At 42.2% G+C, this 18,167-nt stretch overlaps 1 protein-coding gene across 4 annotated transcripts in view; it reads left to right on the top strand.

Annotated features, from left to right (window-relative positions):
* Window positions 1-111: 111 nt before the first annotated feature.
* LOC8034555 (probable phosphorylase b kinase regulatory subunit beta) overlaps window positions 112-18,167 on the top strand; it is a 33,736-nt gene continuing 15,680 nt past the window's right edge. For 2 of the 4 annotated variants that reach the window (XM_029979396.4, XM_029979397.4), the window contains exons 1-14: window positions 112-465; window positions 3,195-3,328; window positions 3,505-3,640; window positions 5,802-5,904; window positions 6,003-6,110; window positions 7,729-7,788; window positions 8,008-8,144; window positions 8,411-8,570; window positions 12,198-12,398; window positions 13,336-13,393; window positions 13,470-13,550; window positions 15,166-15,207; window positions 16,495-16,650; window positions 16,718-16,815. In XM_029979396.4, the coding sequence (XP_029835256.2) occupies window positions 3,205-3,328; window positions 3,505-3,640; window positions 5,802-5,904; window positions 6,003-6,110; window positions 7,729-7,788; window positions 8,008-8,144; window positions 8,411-8,570; window positions 12,198-12,398; window positions 13,336-13,393; window positions 13,470-13,550; window positions 15,166-15,207; window positions 16,495-16,650; window positions 16,718-16,815 (1,464 nt within the window). In that variant the 5' untranslated portion in view covers window positions 112-465; window positions 3,195-3,204. The remainder of the gene's footprint in view (window positions 466-3,194; window positions 3,329-3,504; window positions 3,641-5,801; window positions 5,905-6,002; window positions 6,111-7,728; window positions 7,789-8,007; window positions 8,145-8,410; window positions 8,571-12,197; window positions 12,399-13,335; window positions 13,394-13,469; window positions 13,551-15,165; window positions 15,208-16,494; window positions 16,651-16,717; window positions 16,816-18,167) is intronic. The other 2 variants (XM_029979398.4, XM_029979400.4) reach the window with 1 other exon arrangement.

The following is an 18,167-nucleotide window of genomic DNA, read 5'->3' on the forward strand; positions in this document are numbered from 1 at the left end:
TCCTTATTTAGCGCAGACGACCTTGATATTAATCAATCAACCGAGTCAACCGACGTACGATTCCTATGATCACATGGCATTCACCATCACTAAATAGGTCGTGGAACAATTTTTAGGTGATGATGAGTGGCGGCGTGTGGTGTACTCAAGAGGGCGCCAACGTCGTGATGGGATGGGATTTTATGGGTTTTGTTGTTTGTTGGTCGCTCTTGTGACTGACTACATCGTGAATTCCGATCCGCGCGTCCTTCGCGCATCTACTGTGATGATCATGTTTTTTTGCGAACCACTGTCCGTAGTTAGGACGGCCGCTTCGCTCACGCGGTCCTAGTTTCAGCTGCTCTGTTCAAACGGAGGCGCAGAGATCGGCCCCCCCGCCCCCCCTAGGTATGTGAGTTCTGTTGAACTGGCGCTCACGACCCCTAAGTTAACCTTCCACCACCTGCGTGAAACCGACGTTGACAGGTTTGTTTTATACCTAAATCGCTTTCGCATTTGATCTCCTAGCATGATATTACCGGATTGACGAGGTGCGATTTGTGTGCGCACCCATAACCTGTCCGACATTCGCCGACTTTCGCGAGCTGTGATCTGTCCAGCCTACCGATGCTAATGTCTGGAGTCGGAATGATTTCGCGTTTATTTACCCTCAGTACTCATCCGTAGCCTTCGCAAAACCCAGAAATCGCATGTTGCGTTTCTAATGCTCTTTGGTGCTTTGCCGAAGGCTGCTGTTTTGCTGCTAGTCAAAGATGTGTGCGCTCCTCTTGCATGCTACTTTTGACATCTCTGCTTGATGCATCTCTGCAAAGCTCCTGGGATACTATGGTGCTCTCCACGCTGCTCCTGTCCCCTGTCCCTATCCCGTGCATGTGCGTGCTGCTTACCAGGCTTTCGGCTACAAGATTCTCTTAATACGGACGCCGATGTTGTGAACCATGAGTCTCTTCAGCCCAAGGTATTCATTCTTTATTTGTGGTTGGCATACTTGGGGATATGTTCAAGTGCGACACTTAAGGGTGCACTAGAGTAGTTAAGGGTATGTTCCAGTACTAGAAAGAGAAATTGCTATGAACTAAATGGAGAAGCCCTCCGATATCTCCCCACTGATTAGTTACTTGACGAAGAACTGACATTGACACTGCATTTCTCTACATTTAATCACTTTCTATTACACCTGTTTGAACAAATTAATAATTGCTCTGAATACTAACAGTGTAATATACCTCTTGCGCATAGCCATTTGGTCAAAGAGATGCTTGACTGCTTTGTCTTTGTCATCTTTTCTCCTGATGTGTTTCTTTCCTGGCATTTGACCTTTTCCATAGTTTATTTCAGTTACTCACCGAATCAACAGCTAAGAGAGAACTGCTTTGCTTGTCTCTGGGGTGTCATATTGCCCTGTCATATTTTGGAGTCCACAATTTCAAACATCAACTCAATCTACGTTAAAAGAGGAAAGCAGAAATTATGTTTGCTATGGTAGGATGGCAGTTGCTATAATCCAGTTCAACACTACCTAATAAATGGTGGAAGCTACATTATTACGTGCCTCTCAAATACTCTGATTGGGTTGTCCCATCTTTCATAAAGTTCTACTGAAATGGGGTATAAGGGCCGATACACAAGTGTCAGCTTTTAAACAGTCTCGAAGAACCTAGTGTTTATTTCTTTTATGCTCAATAGGAAATTGCGAATGTTTATTTGCCTCTGTCTGCAGTCATTCTGCTATACAAAATACCAGTTGCTTTATTTTTGTCATTGATGCAGAGTGAGTTTGTATGTGAAATTTTAGCATAGCCATTGCATTGGTAAGATGTATTATATAGGAATGAAAGTTCAACTTGCTCTGTCCAGTTACCAATTTTTAAGATAGGTTTGTTTTACATTGTAAACTTTCTTTTAAGAAGTACTCTGTATTGTTTCTCCTAGCCACATTACAGAATGCTCTACATCAGTGGTTCTCAGCCATTGGTGTTTCGCGAACCCCTTGTGGATCGGCGGAGTGATGGAGGACCTTGTTCGTGGTGTGGGAGAGGGAAGTGTGTAGGTTAATTATGATAATGATTTAATAAAGGTATATAACAAAGGGTTAGTGTGAAGTAAACTTCTCTCATTGACATGCACGTGAGAAAACTCACGAAAAATCGGAATATTTCTTCTCAATGTGGAAAAAAATATGAATTTTATTGCCGGGCTGCATTGCTGATTCGGGGTTTCGCGGACCCCTAGAATGCCTTTGCAGACCCCAAAGGGCCCGCAAACCCCCATTTGAGAACCATTGCTCTACATAATGCCACATAGAACATGCCAACCTGTCAGTTTGTCGGTGCTTATTCGAGTCGTTTTAAGTACTGTTGTGCAGCTAAGAATTTGCTCATCTATTTATATATTTTACGTGTGCAAGTGTATGCAGCATGCACGCGAAAATAGCTTCAACGGTCTTGTAATTGCACGTATTTGCTTACAAGCACAGACACGGTGGTGGCCATATGCACTGGTTGAAATCATGTTTCTATTCTAAACAAAACTTTAATGGAAATCTTGGCAATAGTTACTTTGGGGCAAGTTTTTATCCCTCTATAAGCATTAGTGCTCATAATGTAAATATATGCCTTGGAAAAGTGGAGGAGTGTCAGAAGGGCACTAAAGAGGATTCTGCAATCATCTGTTCTTGGGAGCAGAAAAATCCGCTCAGAAAGGGGTGTGTCCCGACCTTTCACTACGTTTTTAATAGAAAAATCAGCGTCGCGTGATTGTGACTTTTCCATTTTTAGGATGCTTAGGGCCCGTAGAATCAGGTATGACCAAGAACAGCCGATCACAGAATCCTCTTTAGTGCCCCTTTAAGGAACATTCTATAACAAAAGTAACATGTTCACTTACGGGTTTTTTTTTGCTGTGGTATCTTTCACTTTACTCGAAATACCAAAGATCTCAACTCGTATTGCTGACTGATGGAAAGCTGAAATGGGGACATAAAGGACATATATAGAGTATATAGACTGTTCAAGAGCTTGTCCACCCGCTTCCACTTTTTTCTGATCTTTTTATCGTGTGCAGTGTTGTTTTAAACTTTTCTTCCTGCCTGCAGAAAGTTCTAAAAGCGTAAAGCATGGAAAGCTCTTTGGGATGGGCTAATTTCTGACCTTTCATACTTTGCCATGTCGTCTAATGTTTGTGTCAACTTTCAGGCAGCGCTCAATGGCTGTTCCTCTATTTGGACGAAGCCGGGTGAACAGCGTGAGTGACGCTGTTGATGTCGACAGCATAAAGCTCACAAACTACACTGACACAGTGCAACACCTAGACAAGTTTTATGGACAGGGTAAGCGTCAGTTTTTGTAACTTTTCTGTAGAATAAAGGGACAGCAATTCAATTGTGATTAAAAACGGTGCGAAGTTGTAGCACCAGTTCCTCAATTTTTGAAATAATATCTCCAGAATGTTTATATTTTTGCTTGAGCATTCCATACGGATGGTTTTATGCAATTTTTGTTTCAGTTAAACGGCAACTCTTAAACTTTCAAAGCCCTACCACAGGGCTTTTCCCACGTCTCTCACGTGACCGAGAGCATGGGTATGTTCGAGACAGCATTTATTGTGCGGTATCGATCTGGAGCCTCTATCAAGCATACAAGTAAGTGCTGCTATGTCAGTGAATTTGTTTGGCCAAGCCCAAGTGCTTTTGAAAACGGAATTAGTTCAGTTAAACAAGGCGCGCCATGCAAAATAGTTTAGTAGAAAGGATAAAAAATACTGTGGGGACAGAGGACTGATAAAATTGTAATAATGTGTACTGCAATACATGGTGAAAATGTCTTTGGGCATACCTTATTTGTCCTAAAGACAGTGAACTGTTTTCTTTGAAAAACTTAATTAAAGTGATCCAAGTGTTCATATTTTGCTTGGCATGAGAATTGGAATTATGGGCTTTGTTACTGCAGTTTCTCCATGCCTTAGCGGCCAATCGGTAAGGAGAAAGTGCTTTGCTATGTTGTATAAATAATAGTGCGAAGATTAGTAGTTGTTGAAATTTAAGTATTAGTTATAGTATGCTATCGTTGTGAGGTGAACTTAAAACCCATAGCTTTGAATCGTCACATTTTTATTCATGTTTTCAAAGGAAGTTAGCAAAAAAGTTCTAACTTCTAAACTTTGTGACAGAAATAGAATTGGTTCTAGAGCCTGATGCGTTTCTCCTCTTCTTCCTGGCTCACGGAGAATTTTCTTGGTGCGGCACTTTACAGTTGCCCACAGGAGCTGAGATAACCGAGGAGACTACATTACTGGGCTAATCACGAAGTATTTTCTACTTCTCTTGTCATGCATGGAATTAGATGAAGTAAGAATATCGAGCTGTACCTGGTGAAGGTATTTGTTTTTCTCTATTCGCTCTCTGTTTAATTTTAAGTTTTCTTTTAATTCTATTTTTAGAAGAGAATGCGGGACCCAGGAAGGGGCCTTAGATGAGGGATAAGAAATGCTACTGCACTGAAACACCAGGTGTCTTTTTGACCTTGGCACACATCTATTGTCAGTATTCTTTCCTGTAGATGTTCTAGTTGTAATTTTATTTTTCTATTTTTGGTGAGTTTCTGTGTTTCTTATGACACTTGGGATTGCACTGGGAGTCTAAGAAGGTATTTGGTTTTACCGTATTTACTCGAGTAATAGCCACACTATTTATGAACAAGGCCCTTGCATCTGCTTTCCCGCAGAACACATATACAGCCAATCATTGTGTTGCGCAAAAATGACATAGCGAATAACTAGATCAAGAACACGATTCTGCATACAAATGCAATCTTCACAGATGGTATTTTCGCGCGAAGACATTATCTCTGTCCTGTAAACTGCTGGAATCATGCTGCCGATCGCGGTGATTGGCAAGCCGCATGCCTCGCGGAAAAGCGGACCCTCAAGTTTTCTTCATAAACAGTGTGGCTATTACTCGAGTAAATACGGTACATGGAGTATATATATACTCTATATATGCTGTAGCATTAAATCACAAATACTTTTCATGTGCTTTTTTTATAATACAAACATGCCCAGAATTGGGTGGTTTACAATCATCAGTGTTCTTAAATACAGCTACCGAACCAATCAAAGCTGAGTCATTTTGATTGGACCGACAAGTGCATGATCTCAGTATCAAGCTGCCATTTTGTGAAAACGGCACCCCTTGGAGAAAATCTTGGAAAACCTTTTCAGAGGGGTATAGTAGTTTATTCTTTATATTTTGCTCCATCTTGAGATTCCCCTTTGCCCAATTTCTGTAGGTTGCAAAGATATGAGCAGTGCCATTATGGCCAGGTGAAAAAAGGTGTGGTGGGAGGTACTGAGGCACTGTCCACCATTGACAAGATTGAGGGCTCTGTATGATGCTCTCCTCTGAGCACTGTGCTGAGCTCATGCTCATAATGTAAATTATGAGCATGGAGTCTGGCACCAGATGGAGTAACAGTACCCCTTCCGTATTATCTGGGTGTAGCACCAGTGGCTGTCAATGCTTTCATATTGAAACCCCTGTGGTATGGATTCTCCCTCACTTGGCTATTTGCACTCAGTGCTAACAGTGAGTGAATGTGGTGCAATGACCACCAGTGGCTTCCTCTAGGGTGGATGACTCTTGAGTGGCATGTTGACCTGTTAATATCACCATCTTCTCAAGTGTATCCAGTCGGTTGTAGAATCATTCATGCTAGCTTCTTTTCATGCTCATCAGTATTGCAGAAGCTATAATAGCTGATGAATATTGTAACACGGGCCTCTGCTTTTCTTCATCTGTGTTGCAGGAGGATAGACGATGACCGGGGGAAGTCATATGAGCTGGGACAGAGCGTGGTCAAGTGCATGCGGGGTATCCTCTTCTGCTGGATGCGACAGTCCAAAGACAAGGTGCCCCTTTCACGGCATTGTCCCTTTCCTTGCCTGGGGGACCCTGCTGTATTGAAGCAAAGAAGTGATAAGGATATGCTCTTGCATTTCTGCTGCAGATGGAGAAATTCAAAGTCGAACAAGGACCACAGCATGCCCTCCACTCCATTTTCCATCTCAAGTCCGGAATGACTATCATTCCTGAGAGTGATTATGGCCACCTTCAGGTAAGGTTGCATTCACACTTCATGCGAGATGGGAATGTGTGGCCTGTACCTGAAAAGCATTAAGCTTCTTGCCGCTGTAGCCCTCCCCCCAAAAACAAAATTTCTGTGCCATAGTTTTGTTGCAGTGAAGACGTTCGCATCAGTGAGTCTGCATGTGAATGTTCACTCATGAGAGGTGTACTCACTGCTAATCTCGGGCATTTGTAGTGCTTCAGGAGAGGGTAGAAAGATGTTTACGTTCAGGTGTTTTCAGCAAGACTGAATCACTCAAACAATGTCAGAATTATGCTTTTATAAATGGGAATTCACTGCCGTCCGACTGTGTGCACACGTGAGCGATATGAAGGTGAACAGCCCTCTTCTTGTTTTAGAGCGCAGCTCTTAGGCGCCCGTTTCCGGCTTGAGCGGCGTCGCCGTCGGCGTAACCGCGCGGTGCATTATGGGTAATTTTCCCTGCTAAATATAGCGAAAAGATTTCTCCGCTAAATCTAGCGGAAAAAATTTCCCCGCTAAATCTAGTGGAAAAATTTCCCCGCTGAATCTAGCGGAAAAATTTCCCCGCTAAATTTAGCGAAAAAATTTCCCGCTAAATCTAGCGGAAAAATTTCCCAGCTAAATCTAGCGGAAAAAATTTCCCCGCTAAATCTAGCGGAAAAATTTCCCCGCTAAATCCAGCGGAAAAATTTCCCCGCTAAATCTAGCAGAAAAAATTTCCCCGCTAAATCTAGCGCGAAAATTTCCCTGCTAAATATAGCGGAAAAAATTTCTCTGCTAAATCTAGCGGAAAAAATTTCCCCGCTAAATCTAGCGGAAAAAATTTCCCTGCTAAATCTAGCGGGGAAATTTGGTCACGTGACCTGGGGAGTCACGTGACACCCCGAGGTCACGTGACCCCTCCCGAGGTCACGTGACCTCGTAAGGGGGCACGTGACTCCCCCACGTGACCCCACCAAGGTCACGTGCCCTCGGGGGGGTCACGTGACCCCCCCTTCTCGAGAACACGTGGCCGTCAGTACCCTTCCCTCCTCCCCCTCAAGAGCTGCGCTCCAATTCGGCATTACAGGGAGTTGTAAACGGCTTTCACTTTTTGACGCTCCTGCAAGTTTTGGAACGAGCTCTGTTCCAGAAGAGGGCTAGAAAGCAAAGTTCAGACCCCAAGCTATAAACCATTTGAGACGTTGAGAGTTAATATAGCTTTAGGGAGCCGTAAAGCAGTCAAGGAGCCAGGTAAGGTGTTCACCTTCATATTGCCGGCGGGTGTACATGCTCCAAGTATCGACTGTTTTGAACATTTTCTTAGAAATTTGGTGTGACCCCCTTCTACTTGAATGGTGAATTATCTGCATTTTTTTCTGAATTAAACAAAATAAATAAATTAAAAGGTGTGGTTTTTACTCTTCATATTTTGGATGGGCAACTGAAAGTGTGTGTTGAGTTTTGTCTAGTTGTCTAGGGCTGAAATTTTGTTTCAAACCAAACAAACGAGGCTGACTTTTTGCTTGAGTGGTCCTTTAAAAATAGAACTGCTGTCTGCTTACTTTTGGCTCTCAGATTGTTCTTTGATGAGCCAATAAGTAGTTCAATTGAGCTTTAATTGGATTCTTTTTCATATTTTCAGATCGATTCAGTTTCACTTTATCTACTGTATCTTGTTCAAATGATTACCTCAGGTCTACAGGTGAGTGTCTAGAAATATGCAGCATTTTTGTGATAATGTAATTATGAGGAGGTGCATGATGGATTACACCACTAGTTGCACACTTTGTCTGTGCAGCTTTATGCAAACACTTACCCATTGCATTGGGAATGATGCCTCCAGCTTTGTGCATTGATTGTTGCTCAGTATAAGGTTACTCAATTTGCGAGACATTTTCTTTACCGTTCAACATTTTTGCAGATCATTTATACAATGGATGAAGTGAACTTTGTACAGAACCTGGTGTACTATGTGGAGCGTGCATACCGCACTCCTGACTTTGGCATGTGGGAAAGAGGCAGCAAGTACAACAATGGTACCCCTGAGATTCACTCCAGGTAGGTCTTTTACTGTAGGCAGATGGGACAACATTAGGGAGTTTCAGCATAGTGTACCCAAAAGCTTTGCATACGGAAAGAAATAGTGTCAACACTACCTCGCATGTGGCAAATCCAAACTGATTTTGGATTGGCCCATGGCAGCGACTCTATTTTTTTGTGCACGCAAAGCTTTTGGGTACGCTTTTCTAAGACTGGCTATTAGCAACAGACCGAGTCATCTGTGCTCGGACGTGGCCTCAATACCGCCACTGTTTGTGCTGCAGCTCCATTGGCATGGCCAAGTCAGCCCTGGAGGCCATTAATGGCTGCAACCTGTTTGGCGACAAGGGAGCATCGTGGTCCGTCATCTATGTGGATGTGGATGCTCATAATCGCAACCGTAGCATCTTTGAAACCTTGCTTCCGAGAGAATCAAGTTCAAAGGTTGGTACATACATGTTGATGGTGTATTAACTATAATTATGTGGCTTTTTAAAGGGGTTAGGACACAAACATTAAACGGGTAGATTATTCTTGAACTGGAATGCTCATAGGCGAATACACCAAGTTTCATGATTTTTAGAGCTCTATTAATTGCGATAATCAATCAACAAATGTTGATAATTTTGGTTTTGCGACCAGGCAACACTGCCCAAGTTAGTCACACCATGGTGCCCATAAAGCACCTGATGAATGTCCTCTCATTTTAGGCGCCCCCATGCTCGCCGAAGCTCGCCTCGCCACAGTACGATCGAAACTTCTAGCGCAACTCGGATACTCCAACACTACTCTCACTCTTACCCCCGGCCCTTTGACCTTCCACCCTGCATGCGCGTGCAAGATAGTTGTGGACGACAGTGACCATGGCGAGTTCGTCTGTGACGATCTTGTCATAGCTGGAGCTGGTCGCCAGCAGGTCGCAGTCAAAATGACCAGCTTCCAACATCTCTTGATAGCAATCGGCGATCAGTGTTGAAGACTTCGACGAAGCGAGCAATGTCACGGACTTAATCATCGTGAATTGCATGCTCAAAACGCAAAAGGTAAACGAGGAAGCTGAAGTACGAGTCTGTGAGTGCGTGTAAGGGGACAACGCGCGTTGGGCGAATGGCGTCACCGACACAACAAACATGGCGGCCTTTCCGAATAGGTAGGATCTGAGGGTCCTACATATAAATAGTTTTACCCATGAAGCTATCGCACCATTTTCAAAACAAACTTAGCAGAAATATAGGAACATATAATGGGTCCTAGCAGTATAGTTATCTCATACTTTATTTTTTGGCGTGTCCTAACCCCTTACATCTAAGTGGTTAAAGACCGATGACCAGACTCGAGATTCTGCGAGGCAGAAGATCCTTCTCACCATCGGGGAGGAGGAAAAAGGCAATGGTGGACAGGGTAAAAGGGGGGAGAGCAGAAAACAAGGGAAAACTGGAAAGCGCGAACTGGTTGTCGGTCTTTAAGGAGCTATGAACTGTCCTCTGAACGCATTCCTCTGCAGAACTAATGAGGATAACAGTATTTTCCTGTAAGGGCACGATTTGCATTTACACATTCCATGTTTGAAGCTTTGTAATGCAGTATATTTCCTTCACTGTTTTTTAATTGCAGTACATGTTTGTTTATATGGTAATTCCTGCTTTTGTGAAACAGTGTCATGAAGTTTGTCTCATTGTTCACAAAGTAATTTGTCTGTAAATACCTAGTGATTTTTAGGATTTTTTATTACATGTTACCCCGCAGCACCAAGAGGCATTCATTATCGCCAAGGGAGGGAGGGGGAAGTAGAAAAGTGGTGCGAGGATACATTTGTACAAGAAATACACTCATTCAAATTAATGCGTAAGAAAGCAAGTTTGCACATCAAAATTGTGCTACAAAATCAAGCCTCTAACAAATGGGATCCACATTGATATTAAAATAATGCCACCAAAAAGTGTGAATTTCAGTACATGCAAAAGTATCAAGACCTGCATTTCACTCCATTGCGATGTAAAGATAAAAAAAAGCTTGTATTTTATGCCAATCTTATCAATCATCACATTTACAGGTATCTTGAAAAACAGAGCAGACCCAAACACAGTGTTGCAAAGTAAGCACTCTGAAAACGCACATTCACAAAAAGAAAATTTACTTTTTTTTCTACCCAACTATCACATGACAGTTTATCTAAAAAATGAGCAGTCTATGAAATCAAAATAGTGTCATCAGTCAGTTCATTCCATTGTTTAATAGTATTGGGAAAAAATCAGAATTGAAATACATTGGTCCTAGCTGTTACCTAACTGTAATTTTCTTAGAATGATCTAGTCTACGTGATACAAAGTGCGGTGGTTGAATGAATTTAGATTTATACAATCCAGTTTGGTCAAGGTATATCATATTTAAAAATTTCAAGTGAAGACGGCGTCTTCTAGAGTTTAAGGGTTTACCATTTAAGGGCTCTGACACTTTGCGTTCAATTGTAATTTTTTTTGTAACCTAGCTGCTTTGCTTTGTATTTGCTCCATTTTCTGTTTAAAGTAGCATTCTTTAAGGTCCCAGAGTATGCAGGCATATTTGAGAAAAAACTGTGCTTTTTACAGTGGAAGGACAGTCTCGAAAGTTTCTCCTAAACAAATTTAACACGCGGTTGACTTTGATTGTCATGAAATCTACATGCACGCTCCAAGATAAATTTTGTGAAAAATGAACACCCAAATATTTTACTTTTTTTACCTTTTTGTAAAGGGACGTCGTCGACTGTATAAGTAAAGGAAACTGGTTGTTGCTTTTGGGTGAATGTTATCTATTTCAGAGTATTTAATTTAATTTTTTATATTTTGCATCATCTCACCATGCGATCACTATCTTCCTGCAACGCCAGACAGCCTGAATCTGACTTTATGTTGCGATATAAAACACAATTGTCCCCATAAAGGCGAATACTTGACCTAATTTCTGTAAAAATGTTATTTACATATATTAAAAATAAAGACGGTCCTAGCACCGATTCCTGCGGGACACCTGATGTTGTACTTACGGCAACATGTTTTCGGTAACTAAAACAGCCTGTTTTCTATTGTCAGATAGTCATTAAGCCAAATGATATTTTCAGGGATATTCAAAAACTTTAATTTGTGTAGGATCAGCTTATGGGAGACCATATCAAATGCTTTCTGGAAGTCTAGAAAAATGCAGTCTATTACTTGTATGACTTTATCGAAAGAAGAAGAAATATTGTGATAGAAGTCTACTATCTGAGTACCCACAAAGAAGAGAGATTGGCGTGTAGTTTTCTACTCTGTTTTTCCCCACTTTTATGAGCAGGAACAACATGCACTGTTTTCCATTCATTCGGCAGTTTTTCACAGGACAACGAAGTATCAAATAGAAGATGTAAAAACTAGAAAAAATGCCGGAATGCTCTTTTAATATACGGCAAAATATACCATCAATTTTATCTAGCAAATTAAGAATCCCATCTTAACGAAGTTCAATATCCAACGTGTTGTCTTCTAGAGGCGTGGGAGTGAGAGGAGGTCACCCACCGTAGGTGGCAGAAATGCAGATTTTAAATAGCTATTAAAGGGGCTTGCTTTGTTAGCTTCATTACCAACTACCTATCCTGAATCACTGAAAGATTGTTTGTTCCAGCTGCTCACGTTTCTCAGAAATTCTTTTGGTTTCCATTTGATCTTATCATCAAGAGAAGCAAGAAACTTATTCCTAGAGTGTGATGCTTTACTTTTAAAAAGTTGTCTTAGTTCCTTCAGGTGTACCAGGAAGCTCTGTTTTCCATTTCGTCTATATTTAACGTATGCACATACACAGTCATTACATCCCACTCATTTTTAATTTCAATGTAACATTGTAACTGTCAAATTGAATAATTTGTACAAAGTGTACATTTTAAAATATACCAAACCTAATTAGACACAAAAATATATATATTTCATTTTAATAAGTGGAATGCTTCACTGGTATTTCCAAGGGATAAATGTTTAGTAGAATTGTATTATGGTAGAAGAAAAAAATATTGTCCATATAACATACATTTGCCTAATTATTGTAAGTTTTTGACCCTAGAATACAGACACAGGGCTGCTGATGGCTGTGAGCTTCCCTTGTTTTGCAACCCACGACGACTACCTGTATAGGCGCACAAAGGACAAGGTGATACGGAAACTTCATCGTAGCAGCTACGGCATCAAGCGTTTTCTGCGTGATGGTTACGGAACCGTGCTCGAAGATCGAAGTCGAAAGTACTACACGTCAGGAGAGACCAAAGTGAGTGCTTCCCTGGGCTACCAGTTCCCGAGAGTACTAACCTCACGTATCGCTATAGAATGTTATTACATACTTGCATGAAAATTCTTCTAAAGGTTTCTGTTGTAAGTTACCACTGCATTCAGCTTATTAGGTTCAACTCTAGCTATATATGGAAAGCCACCTCGGTGGTTCTGAAGCAAAGCGCTGGCCTACGAATCCCTATGTGGCGGGTTCGAATCCCAGCCGAGGTGCCTGCAATCTGATGGAGGCTTATTGAGGAGGCCGTGTAACCAAGCTTTCGGTTGGACGTTAAAAGATCCTCAGGTGGTTGAAATTAGTCCTCAGTCCTCTGGCCGGGGCGTGCCAGATGCTCTTCATTGGTTTGACACAAAAAACCTCGAAATCAAACTTTCTGGAGTTTATTGTGGCAATAAGTTTAAGTGAAGCAATGCTTAAGAGTCCACTTTAGAAAGTATGGACTACATCATGTACCTTACACTGCACCATGCACCATGTAAGCGACCAGGTGATTAGCCAGTTGGGCGGTACACCAGACAGACTGCGAAAACTGTTTGAGTAGTAAATTTGAATTGGATCCTACAGTCTTCATCTCGCCGAGAATCTTCATTCTCCATTGCATTTATGAACGAGTGTTGCCCTTTTGAAGGAGCAGGGGTCGGATTTGAGGATGGACACTAGTCATTGATCACAGTGGCATGTAGTAGCCCATCATGAAGCCTAAAGATCATAACGAATCCACCTTGGGTATGAGCACGACATAATACATTATTCAATGTCTGTTCTCGCTTGAGCGCTCTTGAAATTCTTGGGCTTCTTCAAGTGAGGTCAAAAATTTTCCAGCACCTCATTTTAGGTTTCTTTATTCTCTCATGAAGCCTTGGTCTTTGGACACATTAATTACAGTGATGCTGAGTGTGGGTTTTGTTTCTTCCAGGCATTTGAAAACATTGAGTCGGAATGGCCAATGTTTTTTATTTTGATGATTCTGGATGGTAAGTGGCTATCTTTATTATCATTCTGATGTCCTGCAGTTGAGCGTCTTTGTTAAGTGCATTGTGGTTTGGCCAGGGATATTCAAGGGCCACGACGAGCAAGTCCAGAAGTACAAACAGCTCCTGGCACCCAGGCTCAAGAGGGACAAGTATGGAGGTGCATATTTGGCACTGGCTCTCCGGATCTTTCCTTTAGCTATGAGCGAAAAAAGTGGAGCGCAATGCCACCCTAATTCATAATCAGCGGTTTGAGTTTCACATGGTATCAAACTGTGCCGGGGAAATGGCTCCTTTAGTTTTCCCCGCTTTGCTCTCAATTTTTATCGTACGACTAAAGCTCCGTAAATATGATCACTGGTAAACTATAATTTGGGACATATAAATAAATGTAAATTTATGCCAACGAATCTGAAGAATAATGAACTTGGGAGAACTACCTATGAGTGGTTTTATTTATGCTACAGTAAAGACTGCAAGTGACGAATGCACCCATGCACAGCCAGGGGGCACGGTGCAATTCGAGGACTTAGTTGAGCTTTCTGAAACACGCGGGTAGGCGTGCTTGCAAGGCATTGTTGCATGGTAGCATTTCCCCATTAGCTTGTTTGCTAGCACAATGCGAACACTGGGAGCTAGCGTTTGCGTCGTGCTAGCAAACAAGTTTTACCGTGCTAACAAAGCTTCCATGCCATTCTGCTTGTGAAGCGGCACCTGATACATGTTGGCGGATCGCGGATGCAGCCGCGATGGGTGGCCCCCTTGGAGGCAATGACGATGGATTAAATGCGAACAGCAAATTGTTAGAAACATCTTGCTGAAAATCTTAAAACATTTGCTGGTCATTGCTTGACTCAGACAAGCTTGATTAATCATAATCCATTGTTGCCCACAAGCAGCCGCCACGGCCTTCCTACAGTTTCTGATGCTGGGGAAAGAGGCTTAAGCTGCCCACTTGCTGATGTTTATACAACATCAGACGCCACGGCAGGATGGCGAACTATACTTTGTTTCACTTTAAGCCGACGCTACGAGTCCGACAAGACCTATCGGACAGCGTCAAAAGCACACCTTCATGGTGTTCGTCATGTTTCTGTACGTGTTCTATCATCGTTGAACCAATCATAAACAAAAGATGTCCTGTGACTTGCTATTTTGACGCTGCTTGATTGGCTCCATTTCCTCGTCGCGTCGGCTCCGTCTGTACTGAAGCTGAAACAATGTATAGTAAGATTGCAAGTTAATTTTGGTTTCAGTTTTATCGTTTTTCTGCAATTAAAATTATTTAAAGAGCTTTGGGTAAATTATTTGCTGCTCTAGGCTCAGTTTCTATATAGTATATATCATCCACTTCCATTTCATAGGCATTAATCCAAAATTGTATACTACATATATTTTCAGATGCATGCTTAGAGACTCCTCCGCGCAAAGGTAAAAGTACAGAGGGCGATGCCTCTCAAACGGGATTTGTTCCGTTCCTGTTATATAACGTCCAAACCAAACTTTTTATTGCCGCTGGATGTCTGACTGCTCCATTCGTTGCAATACTTTTTCCAGATACAGGCTGTTTATTTAGTGTTTCAGAACCAGCACATGAATCCGGGAAATGCAGCGGAGGTAATCATATGTGCCATTGTAAAATACAAACTTGAAGCACATTTTTTTTTTTACAGTGACATTGTGGAGAGCGTATAGCGTGCCTTATGCATTTCATTACGGTGTCTCAGGATTAGTGTTAGCTTCTAAGTCACACAAACTTTGACTGCTGTTTCCAGGAAACACGGATTGGTCCAAGGAGGTGCTAAAAGAATGGGAAGGTAAAGTTAGCGTAGGAAGAAAAGGCTTTGTTTGGTGGCTGGCTATCAGTTCAAAAAGCCACTGACATAGTAATATTGCCTATTCTAAGTTTCTTTAATTTTCACCTTTGTTGTGGGCTTGATCGCCCAGAAATTACATTTTTTAGGAACAAAAAAAAGTTTATACGAAACTTTTGCCTTTTGAAATTGGTAAAGCTGGCTTTCTTTCTTTTTTTAGATTGTACCTAATGAAGAATAATAAGAATTTTCGAGCTTCAGAAGATAAATTTAGTTTATTTCGGAATATTGTAAAACACACCTACAAATACAGAATGTACTCACTTGTTTCTACTACAGTGGCGTCACTAGGGTCAGCGGCGGTGGCCCGCCGCGACATCCATCTGTGCGCTTCGCCCGGGGCGGTCCGCCCCCCCCACCACTCCCCCGTAGTGACACCACTGTTCTAGTATACTCCATTTCACGATAGCTTGGCGATGGAGGCTAGGGCCCCTGCGATCCAATAAGAGCGTCGGAGCGAGGCACGTGACACCATGTCACGAGAGCTTTACGAGGTCTCCGTGGACGAGGCCTCTGTGGCCTCGACCATGGAGTGTTGTCATGTGCCTTGCTCCTACGCTCTCGTTGGGTTACAGGGGCAGCAGCCTCCACAGTTTGCCGAGTTATCATGAAACGGGAGTGCAGTTCCACTGTGGTGGTTTGCTATACGTTCAACGATTTCGGTCGCATTAAAAAAATGAATTTTTACGATAAACTCAGATGAATAGAATATTGTGTATCCTCTTGCATCAAAGCTTCCCGAGTTCTCGGCAGGCAGCAGGACATAGAACGTCCCTTGGCACACAAAGGAATTGTATCTGGCACTTCCGGAAGGGGGGTAAAAGGGTTTTCTTTGCAGGTAAGCTATTGTCAAGTAGTTTGGCAGTTTCAGAGGAGTTAATTTTAAGGTGTCAGAGGCCCTTTCATAATGCATTGGAGATTTATTGAGCATGTTGAGACTTCTTAAAAATCAGAACATGGTTTTTCTAGGGCTTTTTCCTTAAGCTACCAATTTTCTTTGTGACTTTCTTGATGGGTACATGTGCCTCATGGGTCATGAAGAAAGAAGATGCTGATTTTTTTGTGAAACCATCCCTCTTCATCTTCAGGGCAGTCTATTAGAAACCTAGCACTTTATTGGAGGTCTCTGGAGGGCTTCTTCTCGTCCGACAGTTTGTCTCGACTGCCTTCCTACAGTTTTATGAGCTGCTTCTGTGGCTAATGGCTCTTGTACTTTCCTTCTTTTCGCAGATTACATTGTTCCCATGTACTTCTACGTGCCAAAAGAATTCCTGGAGGCCGAGAGGGCCGAACCAGGCTCCCAGCCCCGGCTTCCGAGTGCCGAGGGGGATGTGGATAACCTGTTCATGATGGGCCAGGCTCTGCACATCATCTCGAAGCTCTTGCGTAAGTTTCCCGGCTACTGTCATCTTACCTTGGGTGCCCACGATGCGTGACTGTCCACTTACTGCAGTGGAAGGCCTACTGCACATCACAGAGCTGGATCCAGTGCGTCGCTACTTGCCGTCCTGCAATCGGCCACGCAGAACGGACAGATACTCTGCCTTCCAAGTAAGGTGATCTTGGTGGTGTGTTTGTTCGAAGAACAGGGTTGCTGTTGTAATAATTTTCTGCCTTAAAAATCCTGCAGCTGCAGTGCAGGCTCATGTACAAAGGTCGTTCAGGGTTGACCGGGACTTTTATTTCTACAAAGGAAATGGCGAATAGGATAAGCAGGGAACTATATCAGCTGTTCAAAGTATTTCCTTTGGGCATCCTGGCACCACTGCCGTTTTGGAAGCTCCAAGATTCCTTTGACATAGAGAAAACTGGGTTGCATGACTCCAGTCGAATGAATATGTTTGTGCAGTTCATTTGTCACTGATTGTCGTCTATTGCGAAACTGTTGTCGCCATTCTTACACTCTTGTTCATAGGATTGTTTGTCCTCCATACTGTCCTTGCATTCTTTTCAAAATTTCAGCTGGTTTAACTTTCCCTTTCACCAGAAATGTGATTTTTCTCCACTACTCCACATCTAGACACATTGCTCGTTGCCATGATAGCTGGAGCTCTTACAGATGCTTCAAATATGTTGTTTTAGGCACTGGATATTCAAGAAGGATTATGTTAATCGTCCTACGCAAGTATCGACATGCTAAACTTGTTCAGCCATTTCTTATAAACAAAAGTCCAGGTCAGCCTTGAACAACCCTTGTAGTATAGCTATAAGAGGTTCCTTTGTTGCTCGACTGCCCGTACAAACAACACACTTTGCTGGGCTGTACCCCTTTTACCTGTGCCCTTGCACCTGCACCCTTTGTAATGCCATATAACTTCTGAAGTGAAATGTGAGAGGTGCCTTTGGTGTGGAATTTTTATGGTACATTGATGAGTGCAAACTGTTTGTCATTATGCTTGAACTGTGAGTATGATGCTTTTGAAACTATCAAACTGGCATTTTTTTTTTTAATTTTCCCAGCTGTATGTAACAATATATGCCCTCGGGGTGTCTGTCAACATGAAAAGCTCAAACTGAAAGAGAATGTGAATCGGTTTGGAATGCATTCAGAATGTTGCAAGAATTCGGTGACATATGTGAACATTTTTATTTTATTGCATGCTTTCTTTGACACATGTTCAGAAGACCCAAGCACAACCGTTTGGAGTACTGGTAGTTTTATCAGTAACTCAAGATTTTGTTCAGATACTCATCTTGTTGATATTTATGAGCTCACAGATCACCATTTACAATGGTGCTTTATTGCCATCAATTTTGATGGTCATAATCATTTTTCTTCTCAAAACTTCACGGTTCCTGTATGGGCAACCTGTTCAGTTCTGACATCTGCTGCCACATATACATGCATTTGTAGTTCTTTCTGAAACATGCCTATTACCAGGTCATTCCATTTCATAGAAGCA

The sequence above is a fragment of the Ixodes scapularis genome, unplaced genomic scaffold (genome assembly GCF_016920785.2).
Source record: "Ixodes scapularis isolate PalLabHiFi unplaced genomic scaffold, ASM1692078v2 PGA_scaffold9__187_contigs__length_104089568, whole genome shotgun sequence".
NCBI lineage: Eukaryota > Metazoa > Arthropoda > Arachnida > Ixodida > Ixodidae > Ixodes > Ixodes scapularis.